Source organism: Penaeus monodon, chromosome 42 (assembly GCF_015228065.2).
Source record: "Penaeus monodon isolate SGIC_2016 chromosome 42, NSTDA_Pmon_1, whole genome shotgun sequence".
In the NCBI taxonomy this organism is placed as follows: Eukaryota; Metazoa; Arthropoda; class Malacostraca; order Decapoda; family Penaeidae; genus Penaeus; species Penaeus monodon.
The window spans coordinates 3412081-3436195 of NC_051427.1; the positions used below are offsets into that span (position 1 = coordinate 3412081).

Consider the following 24115-nt stretch of genomic DNA (forward strand, 5'->3'; position numbering starts at 1 on the left):
TAAAAATGTAAAATTCCTGTGTTCTTTTCTTTCTTTGAGCTTTCCTTATTGCATTTCTATTGTGATTATGTAAACACTTCTATTGTTACCAAATATTCCTAGCTTATGAAAAACCTCACCTTTTCTCTACACACGCGATGTAAAATTACCCTGTCAATTCTTTGTTTCTAATATTTTCAAATACTAGAAAAAAGTTCCACCAATCACTAATCCTTTTGGAAGTCAGACTTTTGGCTGATGTCAGCTGAACCCAAAGGCTTTCTACGAACGGGCTCTTGAAAGACCAAAAATGTATGGTACACTGAGTAAAAGCATTCTTTTACTTCTAGAAGTTTCTAAACTTTTCAGTGTAAACCACACATCCTTATAAAGAAATGTATAAACTAAATATTATTCACTCTGGTTCGGGATGTCTTACAAAAGATTACAGGCATTAAGACTCAAGGGACAAACATCTTTCTCTTCTCAAAAAACGTTTGCTGTGGTGTTCCTCAGGGATCCTGCTGGTCCGATTCGGTTCTTAATTTTCGTGAGGATTTTCTTGCCCCCCCCCCCCCTCTCTCTTCTCTCTCTCTCTCATTTTTCTTTTCTCTCTCTCATTTCATTCTCTCTTTCTCTCTTTTCTATTTTTTCTCTATTCTCTCTCTCTCTCTCTTTCTCCTTCCCTCCCCCTCCCTTTCTCTCTCTCCTTTTTCTCCTCTCTCTCTCCCCTCTCTCTCTCTCTCTCTCTTTCTCCTTCCCTCCCCCCCCTTCTCTCTCTTTCTCTCTCCTCTTTTCCTCTCCCTCCTCTCTCCTTCCCTCCCCCTCCTTTCTTCTGTGTGTGTGTGTTGTTTTGTGACTGGGTCTCCCTCTGTCGTCTCTCTCTCCCGTCCTAGATTATAAATTTAATGATAAAAAATACCCTGTACTTTAAAACTGTCAATCATACTGCCCCACAGAATGGAAGAGGCAAACTCGCCACATTAACTAGATTTTAGCACCTCCACCTAACACATACACACACACAAACACACACACACACAATATAATATATATATTATATATATATATAATATTATATATATATAATAAAATATATATATTACCTTGTGGTGTTGTCGTACATTTTATATGTGTGTGTGTGTGTGTGTGTGTTTGTGTGTGTGTTGTGTACATTATTTTACATAAATATATTATATATATATATTTATATATATATTATAATATTGTACAATATATATTGGTATATATATGTATATATTATATATATATATTTTAAAATATTATATATTATATATATAATATATATTTTTATTATATTTATACACATGTATATGTATGTGTGCATATATATGTGTGTATATATACGTGCAACATCACCCACCCCAGCCCTTCCTATCCCAAAGCATGCCGCGGTGAGAAAACTGGACGCAGGCACGACCCTCAAGCAGGGACGAATCGACGCCGGCTCCAGGCCTATTTAAGATCCCCAACGCGGCCGACTTCCTGGGGTGCTGGTCCACTATACCTGGGATGTGTGTTTGGTGTTAAAGTTTGCGTGTACGTGTGTGTATTTGCGTGTGGCATGCGTGTATGTGTGTTTTTTGTATGTATGGATATTAGTATATCTTTATTAAATAATCTGGTATATGAAAGTACTACCCTTTAGTTTTGCATACATGTGGAATTAGACTGATAGGGATTATACTCTGGTTTTTGTAATTTTTAAATCCCCGATTTTCGAAATTCTTTTCCACCATGGCATTTCATTGACCTTTTTTTGCCAGGTTTCTTCTCTTGGCAACACAACCAATGGTCGTGGTCAATCAGTCGCTGGTGGAAGTGCTGACCCGAGACAGTGCGCATGACGACTTTACTCTCCATGATGACCGTTTGAACCGTAACATGATCTGAACTACCCAAGTAAGGGTATATTAGTTTGCTTTGCCCCCTTTTTTTGGTTTCACCGTTTCTGGCATCTTTTCATTTTAGATTTTTTTTTTTTTTTTTTTTGGGGGGGATCTCTATCATTTTCTTTGTTTTGGGATCTCACTTTCTTTTTGTTTTTGCGGTCTCGTTTTCTCCGTTTTTTGGGTTTCTTCTCTATACACTGGAAAGTCCTGCCCTCCGTTCTTTTTGTAATGCCTTTGCAGTGGAATATCTAATAAATCATTTAAGACTTTGCTCTTAGTATGCAACAGTTCGTGGGAGGCTGCCCTAAATATCACTAATATACTTAATCTTTGTGTTGCGTTCGACTGGAGAGAATCCCACACACTTCAGTTGCGTAAAAACAGTTAACATACCCACTGGATCCGAATACCCTTTACAGATTAGTGACCCAAACACGGACTTTTAGGCTTACTTTTAGAGGCCACCTTGCCGTGTGCGTGGGTTGAAGGCCCCTCGTGTGGCGCTGAGAAAACTCCATGCCTCCTCTGTTCTCTTTTCGGCAGAAGCATTTCTTGCTTTTATTTTTCCATTTGCCAATGTCTTTTTTCATTTTATCCAGGGCATGGAAATAGCGTCCTTCAGTTCTTTGGGTCACGGGCAATACATTCACACTCATTTATCAATGGAAATAATGCAAATTCCAGAGGCCAAATGAGTCTAATCGCCCTGCAAAGCTTGGTGCACTCGTGGCGATATGATGGCCACTTCACCCATTTAAAAGAGTTACATTCATACCTCCTTTTTTTGTGTGGGGTGTGTGTGGGTGTTGTGTTTGAAGGGGTTATAAGCAGGGATTTAGGGGTGACATTGAATTTATAGAGTAAAGCTAAGATATGTTTGATGTTACCTGCTATATTAATACAGTTAGAACCTTACTGATCTGAATAAAAATATTTTTCCGTTAGATAAACAGCGCTGCATAAAGAAAAACAAGCGCCTACATTGTCTAAACCTGATGCGAAAAGTGTACTTTACCCCAAAGTATTGACTGGTGCGGAAAAAGAGCTGGGGGGTGCACTTGCGGCCCCCAGTACCAGGAAATGTCTATGATTGCTATTCATATGTGCCAAAAAACCTTTCTTTTACACATTCATCGTATAGTTTTAAGATTTTTCAAATTTATCTCTGTTGTTCTGTACGAGCAATCTTTTTAAGTAAAAAACCCGAGACTTAACAGGGGAGAAACCGCCCTCTACTAAAAAAAATGTGCCTTGACCTTTTTGACGGGGATTTTCCCTTTTTTGTTTGTGTTGTTTCTGTTTTTTTTTTTTTTCTTTTTTTTTCTCCTTTCTTTTTTTTTTTCTTTTCTTTTCCTTTTTTTTCTCTTTTTTTTTTTTTCTTTCTTTTTTCTTTTCTTTTTCTTTTCTTTTTCTTCTTTTCTTCTTTTTTCTTCCTTTTTTGTTTTTATTTATGTTGGATATTGTATCGTCTGCGACGATAGATAAAAATATATATATAATTATGTGTTGTATGGTGTTTTCTTTCAATTATATTATGTAATTATTTGCTTGTGTAATAATTCAAGAAAATGGAAGTATCCTATATGCTGTGCCAATAGATGGCGTTGGTTTTGTACATGACAGTTCGCTCCTTGGCCAATTTTGGTTACGATTTGATTCTTGCACGCGGTCAGTACCAATCATGTGTTATCTCTTTATTTTAATTGTTAAAATTAAATAGTTATATTTCATGGATAATATGTTTTCATCCAATTCTAATTAATATTTTCTTAATTAATATTGTATGTTCAAGTAATTAATATTTTCCTGATTAATATTGTATGTTCAAAGTTTGATAGGCATATGAAGGAGTAAATATGATCTTGTTTAAACTGGTCTTTTTATTATACATTCATTATGTAGAGAGAAATTACATGTATGGTATCGGTTTCAGTTGTTGTCACAGATGTGAAGTTTTGATGGGGCACCAGTGATAGGAGGTATTTGTGTAACTAAATTTATTATTTGTCTATAATGCTTGATAATGAAATCGTGTATGATTTACTGCTTTACTCAAGGTCTACACAATTGTGTTACTATAATTTGGTATTATAAATCCTTAAATGTGTGTTGAATAAATAATTATTATGGAATTTATTGTATCTATTATTTTTTTATTAATTTCTCAAATAATTAAGAATTGATAGATTAACATGTGGTATTTGTTCTAAAATATGTGCATTTCCAGGTTTAAACATCTATGATAATAAAGTTACAACAGAATACCCTGAATTTCACTGGAGTCCCCTTACATTTCAACACAACTCCAAGATGGATTTGCAGACAGCCAAGGATGCTCGAATGGTAGCCAAGAGGGTCTTTACCAGGAAGTACAAACCCCTTCACAGAAACTGCCAGCCAAGAAAATGCTCATACAGTATTGGAAGATGTTTGTAATGAGGTATGTTATTCTTATACAGGGGTTGAAAAATGCCATGATGAATATTTACCATTACTTCTAAAAGGTGGAAAGAAAGAGGGTGACCTTGTAGAAGCTGAAAGCTATATTGATGAGCTACATAGAATAAGGCTAGAAATGTGCATGTACAGAAAACTACCAAAAGTAAAGAATTCAGATAGTGTCTAGTATCAAGGAGAAAAGTGTGAAAGTTAAAGGTCTACAACCTCCTGTGTTCAGTGTGGAAATTAGGGAATATCCAAACTTTAGAGAAGACTATAAACGGTTAATGGAAAGTAGTTTTGGTAAGGATCCCTATGCATTAAGATCTTGCCTTGGTGGAATAGCACTGGATTTAGTGAAAGGTATAGAAAATGATTATGATAAAATGTTTGACAGATTAGACAAAAGGTTTGGTGATAATTGCAAGTTACTAGAAGCTGTCATTTGTGATTTGAAATCCATTAAGCCTGTTAATGAAGGGGATAATGAAGGTTTTGTGAGGATGGTAGAGAAAGTTGAGAGATGTTGGCTTGATTTAAGGAGAATGAATTTGGAATAAATAAATACGGCAAACATGGTGAGTTTTGTGGAAAAGGTTATGCCTGCCACACAAAGACGTGAGTGGGTTATTTGGTCAGAAGATTACAGGAATACTAGAGTTTTTGCTAAGAGAAAAGAGGGTGATGGAGTATTTGGATTCTAGTGCAAGATCTAACACTACAAGCAATAAATTAGTTTGTCACAATGCTATCAGTAATGTAAACTATGAACAGAGTGTGGATGACCTTGTTGAATCTATTCAGAAAATCCAAAAGCACCAAAATGAACTAAAACATTGTTTGACTCATTTAACACCCACTATATCAGATCTAATACACTGTAAATCTGACCAGGAAATGCCTCAGTCCAAAAGGGTTAAGTGTTGGTTACATGATTCTAACATGCATAATATATATGATTGCAAGGAATTTAAAGATATGAGTAATTCTGAAAAAAACTGAAGTTGTCAGACGCAACCGTGTATGCTTCTTAAAGGTTATCATATATCAAAATGGTGCCAGTTAAGAAGGGCCTGCAATACTGCTACTATTGACCATAGGTATCACAAATTTCACCATCCCCTACATGATACCTATATTGAAGGACTAATGTTTCATACAACTCTGTCAGTGAAATCTGAACAAAGAATCAGGGATAAAGTACTCCTAATGACAAATAAACTAATAGAAGCAATTTACCCCTACATACTTTCCAGGAAGTGACACAACTCTAATAAAATTTAATACAGCCTCTAGATTTGCGCTAATGGGTAAAAGTGTCACCTTGTCAATCACCAAAGTGGGAGGAAGAATAGATTTCTTGGAGAGCAAAGTTTATATTCTACCCTTGGTCGATTTGACGGGCAAAGTTTGGTCCATAACTGCTTATGGGATTGAAAATATTACATCGGCTATATGTAAAATGGATTTGACTAAAGCAGCAGAATTATTTGATGACATTAAAATTAGTGATTTAGATAGCCCAGAAGGTGATATTGATTTATCAGTAGGTTTAGATTGGTGTAGCTTAATGCCCCAAATTAGAGCATCAGTAGGGAATTTGCAACTTATGCAAAACATGTTTGGTTACTGCATTCGTGGGTCACACACAAAGATCAAGTTTGAATCACAGAGGGATGATAACTTCAAAATAAAAGTAAACCATGTTGCGGGTGTCCTTAAAATAAATGATATGAGTGCCAGTGATATGCCAAATTTGAAATTAAATTTGGAGAGATTTTTTGAAATTGAGAGTCTATAGGTACATACTGTGTTCCAAGATGTGGTGGATGTAAGTGTGGCTCATGTGCAATAGGAGACAAGAATTATAGTATCAAAGAGGAAAGGGAGTTAGCTTTGATAAATGATGGATTGAATTACAACCCAGAAAAGAAATGTTGGACCGTGAAATACCCATGGATCAAAGAGACTGAAGGGTTGCCTAACAATATAACCGTAGCTATTGCCAAAATGAAATCCACTGAAAGAAGGCTTGATAAATTAGGACCACAGTACTGTAAGATATATGATGGCTAGAATTAAGGATATGATTGAAGTAAAAGTAGCCAAAAGGTTGTCAGTCAAAGAGATGAATGACTGTAATGGACCTGTACATTATAATCACCATCATGAAATCCTAAAACCTGATTCTAGTTCCACTCAAGTCCGCATAGTATTCAACTCTTCAGCCTCCTACATGGGACACAAATTAAATTATTATTGGGCAAATGGTCCAGATGTCTTAAACAGCTTGATTGGAATTCTGATAAGATTTCGTCAAGGAAAGGTTGCATTATCTGGAGACATATCAAAAATGTACAACTCTGTAAGACTAGGCTTGTTAGAACAACACACCCACAGATTTCTGTGGTGTAATATGGATGCTAATAGGCCTCCTGATCATTATATTTTAACTGCTGTTGCATTTGGGGATCGGCCCAGTGGAGTGATTGCCATGACTGCACTGAAGAAAACTGCTGAGATGTGTGAAAATAAATTCCCAGAAGTAAAGAGTGTTGTGAGTAGGGATTCATATGTAGATTATATTGTGCATAGTTGTGAGAGTATTCCTAAAGCAAAAGAACTTATGAATAACATTAACCTAGTTTTAGGTGAGGGTTCAAAATAAAAAAATGGATTATGACAGCCAACTAGGTAATGGATGATTTGAAGTTATTGGATAGCCACAATGAAAAGGTTCTTGGTTTGATCTGGACACCAACTGAGGATAGATTTATTTACAAGGTCAAGCTGAATTTTGCTACGAAATTTAGGAATGTTCGTAAAGGTCCTTATTTAGATGGGTTAAGCTTGGATGCTAACTTGCCTAAAATTCTGACAAAGAGAATGATTCAGAGTCAAGTAGCAGCGATTTATGACCCATTGGGATTAAATGTCCCATTTACATTAATCCCAAAAGTGTTAATGAGAGAAACTATAACTAATGAACGTAATATGGGTAGTGTGTGTGGTTGGGATGATGCAATACCAGAGAGACTAAGAGACAAATGGAGCAATTTTTTCCATGAGGTTTTTGAATTGGAGAATTTATCTTTTGCTAGATGTGTCAAGCCAGAAAATGCTTTGGGTAAACCAATGCTTGTCATCTATTCAGATGGTAGTTTATTGGCATATGGGGCTTGTGCATATGTTAGATGGGAGTTAGTAGATGGGCATTATGAGTCACATTTAGTTATGGCTAAGAATAGGATAGCTCCAATCAAACAACTTACAATACCTCATTTAGAACTATGTGGTGGTCATAATTTGCCGACTGCGGGCCTTAATTGAGAAAGAATCAGATTGGAAATTCTAGTCTGTAATGGTTGATTCCTCTATAGTTAGAGCACAAATCCAGAATGAGTCCTATGGATTTGGCACATTTGTGGTGAACAGAGTGGCAGAAATACAAGCAAAAACAGATCCTTGTGAATGGTGAGTGAGCACTGCAGAAAACCCTGCTGATCTTCCTACTCGATCTTGTCATCTTAAGTATCTTCAGTGCAATTCTGTATGGCAGAAAGGACCTGACTTCTTAACTTATCCCATTTGTAAATGGCCAATTAATCAAATTTATAATGAAGAACTGCCAGATAGAGTAGGTGTTGTGATGACATGCAAGTCTGAAAATTATTTGAAAGAAAATGCCTCCTTCATAAATACAGATAGATTTAGTAGTTACAAATTGCTTTTGGGAGTTACAGCTCGAGTGATCGGAGCTATTAAAGCTTAATCTTTCAAAGTAATTATGAATCCACCATCACCTAAACAACTTAAGGAAGCAGAAATGCATTTTATTTGCATGGAACAAGAGACCTTACAGCCCGATTGGAGTAAGGCTTACCAGAGACTAGGCCCCAAAATTGACAGCAGTGGCATAATTGTAGTGGGTAATAGAATGTCTAACTGGCTTAAAGAAAATAGTTATTAGGCTGTACTTACAACATCTGCATGAGGTAGATCATGCTGGAGTAGAGTGTACTTTGGCTAAGTTACAAAGTAAATTCTGAGTCCCTGGTACTCAACGTTAGATCAAAGCAGCAGAGTCGACGTGTTGTATTTAAAAGGTTAGGAGCTGTAACTGTTGGACAGAAAATGGGCCAAGTAAGTTCTGAAAGGTTAAATCCTGCTCCACCTTTTCACTATACTTCATTAGATTTATTTGGACCTTTTGAGATCAGAGATACTATCAAACTGAGAACTATTGGTAAAGCGTATGGTACCATTTTCACTTGCCTTATGACTCGTGCAATATACTTGGATTTAGCAGATATTTACAGCATACAAAGCTTCTTAACTGCTTTTAAGAGATTTGTATCTATTAGAGGATATCCACATACCATACATTCAGATTCAGGTACACAGTTAGTGGCTGCCAGTAAGGAGTTAAAGGTCATAAGGCGTAATGGGATTTATCAAAAATCATTGACTCAGGTGTCGAAAAAGGAACTACTTGGGTATTTAATAATTCTGCAGAGGCTCCCTGGCAAAATGGTTGTAGAGAATGTTTTATTAGGTCAATTAAGAGAACCATAACCATAGCGATTCGGGATTCTAAATTAACTTTTGGAGAATTACAGACTATTATTTGAAGTGGCTAATCTTCTGAATGAGAGACCTATTGGCATGAAACCTGGTATTGATGTTGAAGCAGGCTCTTATTCATGTCCGAATGATCTGTTACTTGGTAGAGCTAGTAACAAGGTGCCAACCAGTGTGCTAAAAATAGAACCTAACAATAGCAAAAGCAGCCTCGAGTTTACGGATCGTATTGTTAATAGCTTTTAGAGAAAATGGTTAAGATTATTTTCCTACTCTAATTTTAAGACAAAAGTGGCACACACAACAAAGAAATGTCCAGCTTGGTGACATTGTTCTTCTAAAGAATAAGGATTTAGTTCAAGGAAATTGGAAACTGGCTCAAGTTAAATCTGTAGAACCAAGTAGAGATGGTAAAGTAAGAGATGCTACAATACAATACAAGATTCAAAAGGCAGGAAATACCTATGAAGCTCAAGAAGATTCTTGTGTTAAAAGATCTGTACTCAGATTAATAGTCGACGATAGAGAAGAATTGTTTATAATTATTATGCTGTATGATGTTTTCTTTCAATTACATTATATAATTATGTGTTTCTGTAATAATTAAAGAAAATGAAAGTATCCACTATGCTGTGCCAATAGATGGCGTTGGTTTCTTAACCACATGTTCGTGTTTTGTACATGACAGTTCGCTCCTTGGCCAGTCCTTTGTTTACGATTTGATTCATTAATTTAATTGTTAAAATTAAATAGTTATTGCTACGCCAGTGGGTCTTTGTCTTTGTGCGAAACATGTGTTAACATGAAAAGGATGACCTGGGCATGTGTTAACATGAAGGGACCTGGGCAAACATGACGCAACTGGTTGTGAGCGGAGGAGCGGAGGAACAAGCCAAGAGACGCAGTTGGGTGCTGCTCCTGTGAAGACCTCATGTGTGCCCTTGTGACCTGATATAATTTGTGTTGCCCTGTTATAAGCTGTATCGTGCAGTGTGACATGCTGGTTTCCCCCTGTATTGTGCTTATAGAAAAGTGTACGGGTAAATAACTTGTGTAAATAAAGGAGACTGTCATTTTGTGTTTATTTCGTGCCATGCCTCGCCACTTGGCGTTTTCCCTCTTGATGTTCTGGAACGCTGTGGTGCTCGGTGCCTCTTGGAGCTGTTCAGTGTTCACGACCCTGTGGATAGCACGCCGTCTGCCTAGCCTGCCTTGTGTTGGTGGCAGAGAGACGAGGCGGTCGGCGCAACATTATGTTTCATGGATAATATGTTTTGATTCAGTTGTAATTAATGTTTTCCTAATTAATATTGTATGTTCTCAGTATGATAGGCATATGAAGGAGTAAATATAATCTTGTGTCAACTGGTCTTTTTATTATATATTCATATATGTAGAGAGAAATTATATGTATGAATCGGTTTCAGTTGTCATAGATGCGAAGAGTTTTGATTGGTCATCAGTGATAGGAGGTATTGTGTAACTAAATTCATTATTTGTCTATAATATCTTGATAATGAAATAGTGTATGATTTACTGTTTTATTCAGGTCTACACATTTGTGATACTATTAATTTTGGTATTATAAATTCTTAATGTGTTTTTGAATTAAAAATTATTATGGAATTTATTGTATTTATTATTTTCTTTATTAATGTTATATTTCATTTCTCAGATAATTAAGAATTGATAGAGTATTATGCATTTTCTAAGGTGTATGCATTTCCTGGTTGAAACATCTATGATAATAAAGTTACAACAGCCTACCTTGAATTTCACTGGAGTCCCTTTACAAATGCCAACTCTCTGCACCGTAAAGCCGGCACGCTAAGGCCCCCACTCAGACACACCCTCCCCTGCGATAGATAAAGGTAAGGCATGAGTTCCAAGGTGGGATCCAGTTCACCAGAAGAGAGTTATCCTAATGCCGGAAAAAAAAAAACAGAAAAGAATGGCACGAAGCTAACTGCAAACAATCAGATTCGCTGGGATCAACGAAAAAGGGGGACGCCCAAAAAAGATCATTAACGGCAAGTACCTCGTTGGATTATGATAAAAATCTATCAATAAATGTGAATGGGGAAATAAACAGGGATAAATATTATATTAAAAACCAAAGCTTAAATGTGCCTTAACTGACTAAAATTATTGTATATATAATTAAATTTTGTTAAAGATGTAGTCTCCTTTAGGAAACTAATAAGACCTTCCCATGTCACAATCCTCCCCATACATTACGTGCTGCCAGCCAGAGAAACATTTTGTACCGTGAATAATTAAAGATAGAATTATTCTTTTCTGTTTATTTATTATCAGTTATTATTTATTCGTTTATTATTATTAAATTTAGAATGAAAAAGTGTGTTTTAAACTTGGTGAAATTATTTAGCGATTTGGTTATGAATAGTATTATTTATTATCAGACAAAGGACAGAGATAATGGGAAAGGAGAAAGAGAGTGGTGTGTGGGTGTGTGTGTGTGGGGTATATATATATATATATATATATATATATATACCCCACACACACACACCCACACACCACTCTCTTTCTCTTTCTCATTATCTCTGTCCTTGTCTGATAATAAATAATACTATTCATAACCAAATCGCTAAAATATATTCACCAAGTTTAAACACACTTTTCATTCCTAAATTTAATAATAAATAAACGAATAAATAATAACTGATAATAAATAAACAGAGAAAAGAATAATTCTATCTTTTAATTATTCACGGTACAAAATGTTATCTCTGGCTGGCAGCACGTAATGTATTGGGGAGGATTGTGACATAGAAGGTCTTATTAGTTTCCTAAAGGAGACTACATCTTTAACAAAATTTAATTATATATGCAATAATTTTAGTCAGTTAAGGCACATTTAAGCTTTGGTTTTTAATATAATATTTATCCCTGTTTATTTCCCCATTCACATTTATTGATAGATTTTTATCATAATCCAACGAGGTACTTGCCGTTAATGATCTGTTTTGCGTACCCCTTTCGTTGATGCAGCGAATCTGATTGTTTGCAGTTAGCTTCATGCCATTCTTTCCTGTTTGATTTTTTTTTTCCGGCATTAGGATAACTCTCTTCTGGTGAACTGGATCCCACCTTGGAACTCATGCCTTACCTTTATCTATCGCAGGGGAGGGTGTGTCTGAGTGGGGGCCTTAGCGTGCCGGCTTTACGGTGCAGAGAGTTGGCATTTGTAAAGGGACTCCAGTGAAATTCAAGGTAGGCTGTTGTAACTTTATTATCATAGATGTTTCAACCAGGAAATGCATACACCTTAGAACAAGTTTCATATGATAATCTCTATCAATTCTTAATTATCTGAGAAATGAAATATAACATTAATAAAGAAAATAATAAATACAATAAATTCCATAATAATTATTAATTCAACACACATTTAAGAATTTATAATACCAAATTAATAGTATCACAAATGTGTAGACCTTGAATAAAACAGTAAATCATACACTATTTCATTATCAAGATATTATAGACAAATAATGAATTTAGTTACACAATACCTCCTATCACTGATGACCAATCAAAACTCTTCGCATCTATGACAACTGAAACCGATTCATACATATAATTTCTCTCTACATATATGAATATATAATAAAAAGACCATTTGACACAAGTTATATTTACTCCTTCATATGCCTATCATACTGAGAACATACAATATTAATTAGGAAAACATTAATTACAACTGAATCAAAACATATTATCCATGAAACATAATGTTACGCCGACCGCCTCGTCTCTCTGCCACCAACACAAGGCAGGCTAGGCAGACGGCGTGCTATCCACAGGGTCGTGAACACTGAACAGCTCCAAGAGGCACCGAGCACCACAGCGTTCCAGAACATCAAGAGGGAAAACGCCAAGTGGCGAGCATGCACCGAAATAAACACAAAAATGACAGTCTCCTTATTTCCCACAAGTTATTTACCCTTTACACTTTTCTATAAGCACAATCAGGGGGAAACCAGCATGTCACACTGCACGATACAGCTTATAACAGGGCAACACAAATTATATCAGGTCACAAGGGCACACATGAGGTTTTCAACAGGAGCAGCACCCAACTGCGTCTTTTGGGCTTGTTCCTCCGTTTCCTCCGCTCACAACCAGTTGCGTCATGTTTGCCCAGGTCCCTTCATGTTAACACAGGGCCCAGGTCATCCTTTTTCATGTTAACACATGTTTCGCACAAAGACAAAGACCCACTGCGTAGCAATAACTATTTAATTTTAACAATTAAATAATGAATCAATCGTAAACAAAGGACTGGCCAAGGAGCGAACTGTCATGTACAAAACACGAACATGTGGTTAAAAAACCAACGCCATTTTATTGGCACAGCATAGTGGATACTTTCATTTTCTTTAATTATTACAGAAAAAATAATTATATAATGTAATTGAAAGAAACACCCATACAGCATAATAATTATAAACAATTCTTCTCTATCGTCGACTATTAATCTGAGTACAGATCTTTTAACACAAATCTTCTTGAGCTTCATAGGTATTTCCTGCCTTTTGAATCTTGTATTGTATTGTAGCATCTCTTACTTTACCATCTCTATTTGGGTTCTACAGATTTAACTTGAGCCATTTTCCAATTTCCTTAAACTAATCCTTTTTTTTTAGAAGAACAATGTCACCAAGCTGGACATTTCTTTGTTGTGTGTGCCACTTTTGTTTTAAAAATTAGAGTAGGAAATAATCTTAATTACCATTTCTCTAAAAGCTATTAACAATACGATCCGTAAACTCGAGCCTGCTTTTGCTATTGTTAGGTCTTTTTTTTAGCACACGGGGTTGGCCCCTTTGTTACTAGCTCTACCAAGTAACAGATCATTCGGACATGAAATAAGAGCCTGCTTCAACATCAATACCGGGTTTTCATGCCAATAGGTCTCTCATTCAGAAATTAGCCACTTAAAATAATAGTCTGTAATCTCCAAAAGTTAATTTAGAATCCCGAATCGCTATGGTTATGGTTCTCTTAATTGACCTAAAAAACATTCTCTACAACCATTTTCCCAGGGAGCCTCTGCCAGAATTATTAAATACCCAAGTATTCCTTTTTCGACACCTGAGTCAATGTTTTTTTGAAAAATCCCATTACGCCCTATGACCTTTAACTCCTTTTACTGGCAGGCCCTAACTGTGTACCTGAATCTAAAATGTATGGTATGTGGATATCCTCTAATAGATACAAATCTCTTAAAAGCAGTTAAGAGCTTTGTATGCTGTAAATATCTGCTAAATCCAAGTATATTGCACGAGTCATAAGGCAAGTGAAAATGGTACCATACGCTTTACCAATATTTCTCAGTTTGATAGTATCTCTGATCTCAAAGGTCCAAATAAATCTAATGAAGTATAGTGAAAAGGTGGAGCAGGATTTAACCTTTCAGAACTACTTGGCCCATTTTCTGTCCAACAGTTACAGCTCCTAACCTTTTAAATACAACACGTCGACTCTGCTGCTTTGATCTAACGTTGAGTCCCAGGGACTCAGAATTTACTTTGTAACTTAGCCAAAGTACACTCTACTCCAGCATGATCTACCTCATGCAGATGTTGTAAGTACAGCCTAATAACTATTTTCTTTAAGCCAGTTAGACATTCTATTACCCACTACAATTAGCACTGCTGTCAATTTTTGGGGCCTAGTCTCTGTAAGCCTTATCCAATCGGCTGTAAGGTCTCTTGTTCCATGCAATAAAATGCATCTCTGCTTCCTTAAGTTGTTCAGGTGTTGGTGGATTCATAATTACTTTGAAAGATTTAGCTTTAATAGCTCCGACACTCGAGCTGTAACTCCCAAAAGCAATTTGTAACTACTAAATCATCTGTATTTATGAAGGAGGCATTTTTTTTCAATTAATTTTCAGACTTGCATGTCATCACAACACCTACTCTATCTGGCAGTTCTTCATTATAAATTTGATTAATTGGCCATTTACAAAATGGGATAAGTTAAGAAGTCGGTCCTTTCTGCCATACAGAATTGCACTGAAGATACTTAAGATGACAAGATCGAGTGGGAAGATCAGCAGGGTTTTCTGCAGTGCTCACCAACCATCATTCACAAGGATCTGTTTTTGCTTGTATTTCTCCCCACTCTGTCACCACAAAGGGCCCAAAATCCATAGGACTCATTCTGGATTTGTGCTCTAACTTTTAGAGGAATCAACCATTACAGACTAGAATTTCCCAATCTGATTCTTTCTAAATTAAAGGGCCCGCAGTCGGCAAATTATGACCACCACATAGTTCTAAACGAGGTATTGTAAGTTGTTTGACTGGAGCTATCCTATTCTTAGCCATAACTAAATGTGACTCATAATGCCCATCTACTAACTCCATCTAACATATGCACAAGCCCCATATGCCAATAAACTACCATCTGAATAGATGACAAGCTTTGGTTTACCCAAAGGCATTTTCTGGCTTGACACATCTAGCAAAAGATAAATTCTCCAATTTCAAAAACCTCATGGAAAAATTGCTCCTTTGTCTCTTAGTCTCTCTGGTATTGGCATCATCCCAACCACACACACTACCCATTTTAAACGTTCATTAGTTATAGTTTCTCTCATTAAACCCACTTTTGGGATTAATGTAAATGGGACATTTAACCCCAATGGGTCATAATCGCTGCTACTTGACTCTGAATCATTCTCTTTGTCAAATTTTAGGCAAGTTAGCATCCAAAGCTTAACCCATCTAAATAAGGACCTTTACGAACATTCCTAATTTCGTAGCAAAATTCAGGGTTGACCTTGTAAATAAATCTATCCTCAGTTGGTGTCCAGATCAAACCAAGAACCTTTTCATTGTGGCTATCCAATAACTTCAAATCATCCATTACCTAGTTGGCTGTCATAATCCATTTTTTTATTTTGAACCCTCACCTAAAACTAGGTTAATGTTATTCATAAGTTCTTTTGCTTTAGGAATACTCTCACAACTATGCACAATATAATCTACATATGAATCCCTACTCACAACACTCTTTACTTCTGGGAATTTATTTTCACACATCTCAGCAGTTTTCTTCAGTGCAGTCATGGCAATCACTCCACTGGGCCGATCCCCCAAAAGCAACAGCAGTTAAAATATAATGATCAGGAGGCCTATTAGCATCCATATTACACCACAGAAATCTGTGGGTGTGTTGTTCTAAAAAAGCCTAGTCTTACAGAGTTGTACATTTTTGATATGTCTCCAGATAATGCAACCCTTTTCCCTTTACGAAATCTATCAGAATTCCAATCAAGCTGTTTAAGACATCTGGACCATTTGCCCAATAATAATTTAATTTGTGTCCCATGTAGGAGGCTGAAGAGTTGAATACTATGCGGACTTGAGTGGAACTAGAATCAGGTTTTAGGATTTCATGATGGTGATTATAATGTACAGGTCCATTACAGTCATTCATCTCTTTGACTGACAACCTTTTGGCTACTTTTACTTCAATCATATCCTTATTTCTAGCCATTTATATATCTTACAGTACTGTGGTCCTAATTTATCAAGCCTTCTTTCAGTGGATTTCATTTTTGGGAAAAGCTACGGTTATATTGTTAGGCAAACCCCTTTTCTCTTTTATCCATGGGTATTTCACGGTCCAACATTTCTTTTCTGGGTTGTAATTCAATCCATCATTTTTCAAAGCTAACTCCCTTTCCTCTTTGAAACTATAATTCTTGTCTCCTATTGACATGAGCCACACTTAATCCACCACATCTTGGAACACAGTATGTACCTATAGACTCTCAATTTCAAAAATCTCTCCAAATTTAATTTCAAATTTGGCATATCACTGACTCATATCATTTATTTTAAGGACACCCGCAAAAATGGTTTCTTTATTTTGAAGTTATCATCCCTCTGTGATTCAAACTTTATCTTTGTGTGTGACCCACGAATGCAGTAACCAAACATGTTTGCATAAGTTGCAAATTCCCTCTGATGCTCTAATTTGGGGCATTTTAAGCTACACCAATCTAAAACCCCTGATAATCAAAATCACCTTCTGGGCTATCTAAAACACTAATTTTAATGTCATCAAATAAATTTTGCTGCTTTAGTCAAATCCATTTTACATATAGCCGATTAATATTTTTTAATCCCATAAGCAGTTATGGACCAAACTTTGCCCGTCAAATCGACCAAGGGTAGAAAATAAATTTGCTCTCCAAGAAATCTATTCTTCCTCCCCCTTTGGTGATTGACAAGGTGACACTTTACCCATTAGCGCAATCTAGAGGCTGTATTAAATTTTATTAGAGTTGTGTCACTTCCTGGGAAAGTATGTAGGGTTAATTGCTTCTATTATTTATTTGTCATTAGGAGTACTTTATCCTGATTCTTTGTTTAGATTTCACTGACAGAGTTGTATGAAACATTAGTCCTTCAATATAGGTATCATGTAGGGGATGGTGAAATTTGTGATACCTATGGTCAATAGTAGCAGTATTGCAGGCCCTTCTTAACTGGCACCATTTTGATATATGATAACCTTTAAGAAGCATTTCACGGTTGCGTCTGACAACTCATTTTTTCAGAATTACTCATATCTTTTAAATTCCTTGCAATCATATTATTATGCATGTTAAATCAATGTAACCACACTTAACCCTTTTGGACTGAGGCATTTCCTGGTCAGATTTACAGTGTATTAGATCTGTATAGTGGGGTGTTAAATGAGTCAAACAATGTTTTTAGTTCATTTGGTGCTTTGGATTTTCTGAATAGATTCAACAAGGTCATCCACACTCTGTTCATAGTTTACATTACTGATAGCATTGTGACAAACTAATTTATTGCTTGTAGTGTTAGTCTTGCACTAGAAATCCAAAAACTCCATCACCCTCTTTTCTCTTAGCAAAAACTCTAGTATTCCTGTAATCTTCTGACCAAATAACCCACTCACGTCTTTGTGTGGCAGGCATAACCTTTTCCACAAAACTCACCATGTTTGCCGTATTTATTTATTCAAATTCATTCTCCTTTAAATCAAGCCAACATCTCTCAACTTTCTCTACCCTCCTCACAAAACCTTCATTATCCCTTCATTAACAGGCTTAATGGATTTCAATCACAAATGACAGCTTCTTAGTAACTTGCAATTATCACCAAAACCCTTTTTTCTAATCTGTCAACATTTTATCATAATCATTTTCTATACCTTTCACTAAATCCCGTGCTATTCCACCAAGGCAAAATCTTAATGCATAGGGATCCTTTACCAAAACTACTTTCCATTAAACCGTTTATAGTCTTCTCTAAAGTTTGGGTATTCCCTAATTTCCACACTGAACACAGGAGGTTGTAGACCTTTAACTTTCACACTTTTCTCCTTGATACTAGACACTATCTGAATTCTTTACTTTTGGTAGTTTTCTGTACATGCACATTTCTAGCCTTATTCTATGTAGCTCATCAATATAGCTTTCAGCTTCTACAAGGTCACCCTCTTTCTTTCCACCTTTTAGAAGTAATGGTAAATATTCATCATGGCATTTTTCAACCCCTGTATAAGAATAACATACCTCATTACAAACATCTTCCAATACTGTATGAGCATTTTCTTGGCTGGCAGTTTCTGTGAAGAGGTTGTACTTCCTGGTAAAGACCCTCTTGGCTACCATTCGAGCATCCTTGGCTGTCTGCAAATCCATCTTTGGGGTTGTGTTGAAATGTAAGGGGACCCAGTGAAATTCGAGGGTATTCTGTTGTAACTTTTTTATCATAGATGTTTAAACCTGGAAATGCACATATTTTAGAACAAATACCACATGTTAATCTATCAATTCTTAATTATTTGAGAAATTAATAAAAAAATAATAGATACAATAAATTCCATAATAATTATTTATTCAACACACATTTAAGGATTTATAATACCAAATTAATAGTAACACAATTGTGTAGACCTTGAGTAAAGCAGTAAATCATACACGATTTCATTATCAAGCATTATAGACAAATAATAAATTTAGTTACACAATACCTCCTATCACTGGTGACCCATCAAAACTTCACATCTGTGACAACAACTGAAACCGATACATACATGTAATTTCTCTCTACATAATGAATGTATAATAAAAAGACCAGTTTAAACAAGATCATATTTACTCCTTCATATGCCTATCAAACTTTGAACATACAATATTAATCAGGAAAATATTAATTACTTGAACATACAATATTAATTAAGAAAATATTAATTAGAATTGGATGAAAACATATTATCCATGAAATATAACTATTTAATTTTAACAATTAAAATAAAGAGATAACACATGATTGGTACTGACCGCGTGCAAGAATCAAATCGTAACCAAAGAATTGGCCAAGGAGCGAACTGTCATGTACAAAACCAACGCCATCTATTGGCACAGCATATAGGATACTTCCATTTTCTTGAATTATTACACAAGCAAATAATTACATAATATAATTGAAAGAAAACACCATACAACACATAATTATATATATATTTTTATCTATCGTCGCAGACGATACAATATCCAACATAAATAAAAACAAAAAAGGAAGAAAAAAGAAGAAAAGAAGAAAAAGAAAAGAAAAAGAAAAGAAAAAAGAAAGAAAAAGTAAAGAAGAAGAAAAATGAGAAAAAAAGAAAGAAAAAAAAAAAGAGAAAAAAAGGAAAAGAAAAGAAAGAAAAAAAGGAAGGAAAAGGGAAAAAAAAGAAAAGAAAAAAACAGCAATCATGCACAAACAAACAAGGCAAAACCCACGTCAGAAAAAGGTCAAGGCTACATTTTTATTAGTAGAGGGGGGTTTCTTCTCCCCTGTTAAGGTCTCGGGATTTTACTTAAAAAGATTTGCTCGTACAGACAACAGAGATGAATTGAGAAATCTTAAAACTATACGATGAATGTGATAAAAGAAAGGTTTCTTTGGCACATATGAATGAGCAATCATAGACATCTTCCTGGTACTGGGGGCCGCAAGTGCACCTCCCAGCTCTTGTTCCTGCACCAGTCAATACTTTGGGGTAAAGTACACTTTTCGCATCAGGGTTGAGACAATGTAGGCAGCTTGTTTTTTCTCATGCATGCGCTGTTTATCTGTAACAGGAATAAATATTTATTCAGATCAGTAATGGCTTCATAACTGATATTAATCATAGCAGGTAACTATCAACACATGATCTCTAGCTTTACTCTATATAATTCAATGTCACTCCCTAAATCCGTGCTTATAGACCATTCAAGACACACACACCCACACACACACACACAGAAAAAAGGAGGTATGACATGTAACTCTTTTGAAGTGGATGAAGTGGCCATCATATCGCCACGAGTGCACAAAGCTTTTGCAGGGCGATTAGACTCATTTGGCATCTAGGAATTTGCATTATTTCCATTGATAAATGAGTGTGGAATGTATTGCCCGTGAGCCAAGACTGGAAGGACGCTATTTCCATGCCCTGGATAAAATGACAAAGACATTGGCAAATGGCAAAAAGCAAGAAATGCTTCTGCCGAGAAAGAGAACAGAGGAGGCATGGAGTTTTCTCAGCGCACACGAGTGGCCTTCAAGCCACGCACACGGCAAGGTGGCCTCTCAAGTAAGCCTGAAGTCCGTGTTTTGGGTCACGTAACTCCTGTGAAGTATTCGGATCCAGTGGGTTATGTTAACTGTTTTTACGCAACTGAAGTGTGTGGGATTCTCTCCAGTCGAACGCAACACAAAGATTAAGTATATTAGTGATATTTACGGCAGCCTCCACACGCACTGTTGCATACTAAGAGCAAAGTCTTCAATGATTCTATTAGATATTCCACTGCAAAGGCATTACGAAAGAAACGGATGGCAGGACTTTCCAGTGTATAGAGAAGAAACCCATAAAAAACGGAGAAAACGAGACCGCAAAAACAAAAAGAAAGTGAGATCCCCCCAAAACAAAGAAAATGAGATCCCCCCTCAAAAAAAAAAAAAAAAAAAATCTAAAATGAAAAGATGCTCAGAAACGGTGAAACCACAAAAAGGGGGCAAAGCAAAGCTAATTACGTACCCTTACTTGGGTAGTTCAGAATCATGTTACGGTTCACACTGGTCATCATGGAGAGTAAGTCGTCATGCGCACTGTCTCGGGTCAGCACTTCCACCAGCGACTGAATGAACCACGAACCATTGGTTGTGTTGCGCCAAGAGAAGTAACCTGGCAGAAAAAAGGTCAGATGAAATGCCATGTGTGAAAAGAATTTCGAAAATCGTGATTTAAAAAATTACAAGAACATGAGTATAATTCCCTATCAGTCTAATTCTCTACATGTATGCACATACTGAAGGTATGTTACATGCATATACAGATATATTTACATAAAGATATACTCATATCCATACATACAAAAAACACACATACACGCATGCACACGCAAATACACACACGTACACGCAAACGTACACAAACACACATACCAGGTATAGTGGACCAGCACTCCAGGAAGTCGGCCGCGTTGGGGATCTTATAATAGGCCTGGGAGCCGGCGTCGATCTCGTCCTGCTTGAGGGTCGTGCCTGCGTCCAGTTTCTCACCGCGGCATGCCTTTGGGATAGGAAGGGCTGGGGTGGGTGGATGTGCACGTATATATACACACATATATATGCACACATACATATACATGTGTATAAATATATATATTTTATATATAATATATATATATATATATATATATATATATATATATATATATATATAATATATATACACATATATATTTGTACATATATATATATATATATATATATATATATATATATATATATATATATATATATATAATGTACACACACACACACACACACACACACACACACACACACACATATATACATGTACAGACACACACACACAGGTATATATATATATATATATATATATATATATATATATATATATAATATATATATTGTTTGTGTGTGTGTTTTTGTGTGTGTGTATGTGTTAGGTGGAGGTGCTAAAATCTAGTTAATGTGGCGAGTTTGCCTCTTCCATTCTGTGTGCAGTATGATTGACAGTTAATGTACAGGGTATTTTTTTATCATTAAATTTATAATCTAGGACGGGAGAGAGAGACAGACAGAGGCAGACCGAGTCACACACACACACACACACACAGAGAAAGGGGGGGGAGGGAAGGAGAGAGAGAGAGAGAGAGAGAGAGAGAGAGAGAGAGAAAGGGAGGGGGAGGGAAGGAGAAAGAGAGAGAGAGAGAGATAGAGAAAATGAAAGAGAGAGAAAGAGAGAATGAATGAGAGAGAGAAAGAAAATGAGAGAGAGAGAGAGAGAGAGGGGGGGGGGGGGCAAGATAAATCCTTCACGAAAATTAAGAACCGAATCGGACCCAGCACGGATCCCTGAGGAACACCACAGCAAACGTTTCTTTGAGAAGATACGATGTTTGTTCTTGAGTCTTACTGCCTGTTATCTGTTTGTAAGACAATCCCGGAACCAGAGTGAATCTATATTTAGTTTTATACATTTCTTTATAAGGATGTTGTGGTTTACACTGATGAAAGGTTTAGAAACTTCTAGAAGTAAAAGAAGTGACACTTTCTTACTGTCAGTGTTACCATACATTTTATTGGTTACTTTCAGAAGAGCAGTTTCCGTAGAAAGCTTTTGGCGAAATTCATGCTGACACTCAGCCAAAAGTCTGACTCCAAAGAGGACATTAGCTGATTGGTGGCAACTTTCTCTAGTATTTCTGAAAATATTAGCAGCAAAGAAATTGAATGATAATTGTTTACATTCGCGTGTGTAGAGGAATGGTGTGAGGGTTTTTCATAAGCTAGGAATATGTTGGTAACAATAGAAGTGTTTACAATAATCACAATATGAAATGCAATAACTGGCAACGAGTCTCTTATGAATCGAAATGGAAACATCAGAACCACAGGAATTAGACATTTTCAATATTTTGCAGTGAAAATGATAGCTTTGCGGTCCGCAGGACCGCAAAGGAATTATAAATTCTTACGTCAGTAACTACAGTAGTATGTGAGTTTAGATTCGCTTGCGACTTATCATAAACATTTTTGCCATCATTTGAAAAAAAAAAAAAAAAAAAAAAAACTGTTTTCCCACGTTATCGCCACCATGTACGTGTTTACAATTTCCCCTATCATCAGGAACATTGCAGTAATATAATTTCTTTTGTTCTGGAATTCTCTATGGTGTTGTTTTTTTTGCCTTTGTCAATAAGTAATTCATATAATTTCTAATCTTCTTTGTAAGTGTTGCGCAAAATCATATTGAACCTATTACTCTTTATACTTTCTCTAAGCTGGTCCCTCGTCTTCATTGCAGCTTTGCTATCGTCGGTTATCCACGGGGCTGAAGGCCGGGTTATCTTCCTCGTTACGATTGCAGCACAGCTGTCCATACATTCCAGGAAAGTATTATTATTTTTTTTACTCCCCACAGTTAAAGCATCCGTGGCTATGGCTGCTTGGCTGTGAACCTAACGTTCGATCTTATTAAACCAGTTTCCTCTGCTCACATTATCCCTCGTGTTAGTGCACAGACCATGTCTCTCTTTGTTTTAGGATTGCCAACCATTTTCAGGTGTCAAGATTGATTAATTGATTATTTAAAATTATCTGCCTTGATAGATAAAAATATGAAAATATTTAAAACTTTAAAAATCTACCAATGAATATCTTACAAGTAACAATAAATATATTAGAAATCAGAGCATAAATATTATGCTCTAAGTGTATAAAATTATTGCATAAATATTATGCATAATCTAATTTTATTGAAAATATTAGTCTCCCTAAGGAAACTAATAAGACCTTCTATGTCACAATCCTCCCCCAATACATTTTTCAGTGTATATGGGGGAGACAAGTACATACGTCTTTGGTCTGAGAATGTTGCACATTTTCCCATTACATGTGCGACCGTTAATGGCACTTGGCATCCCTCACAAAATGCTTGACTTTTAGCCATCATCGGTCCATGAGTCAGTCTTGTGTGCCCGATTCTTAGTCGTATTAATACAACTTCTACTTTTCGGTTGGGATGGATGCTGGTCACCCAACTGCCAAGGTCATCTTTCATCTCTCACAGTTTGTTTCTAGAGGTATGCCTCCATTGTTCCCTCCATCTACTTCTGG

General features: G+C 36.1%; 2 protein-coding genes across 2 annotated transcripts in view; one reads left to right on the forward strand and one right to left on the reverse strand.

The window, feature by feature from the left end:
- Positions 1-6994: 6994 nt before the first annotated feature.
- LOC119598900 lies at positions 6995-9758 on the forward strand. The gene has a single exon (XM_037948598.1). It carries the CDS (start codon positions 7029-7031, stop codon positions 7659-7661), a length of 633 nt encoding a protein of 210 aa, XP_037804526.1. The 5' UTR covers positions 6995-7028; the 3' UTR covers positions 7662-9758.
- A 10573-nt stretch (positions 9759-20331) lies between these two features.
- LOC119599078 (caspase-1-like) overlaps positions 20332-24115 on the reverse strand; it is a 4167-nt gene continuing 383 nt past the window's right edge. The window contains exons 3-6 of the mRNA XM_037948832.1: positions 22503-22701; positions 21413-21539; positions 21006-21152; positions 20332-20417 (exon numbers count right to left, since the gene is read on the reverse strand). Coding sequence (XP_037804760.1) covers positions 20332-20417; positions 21006-21152; positions 21413-21539; positions 22503-22701 — 559 coding nt within the window. The remainder of the gene's footprint in view (positions 20418-21005; positions 21153-21412; positions 21540-22502; positions 22702-24115) is intronic.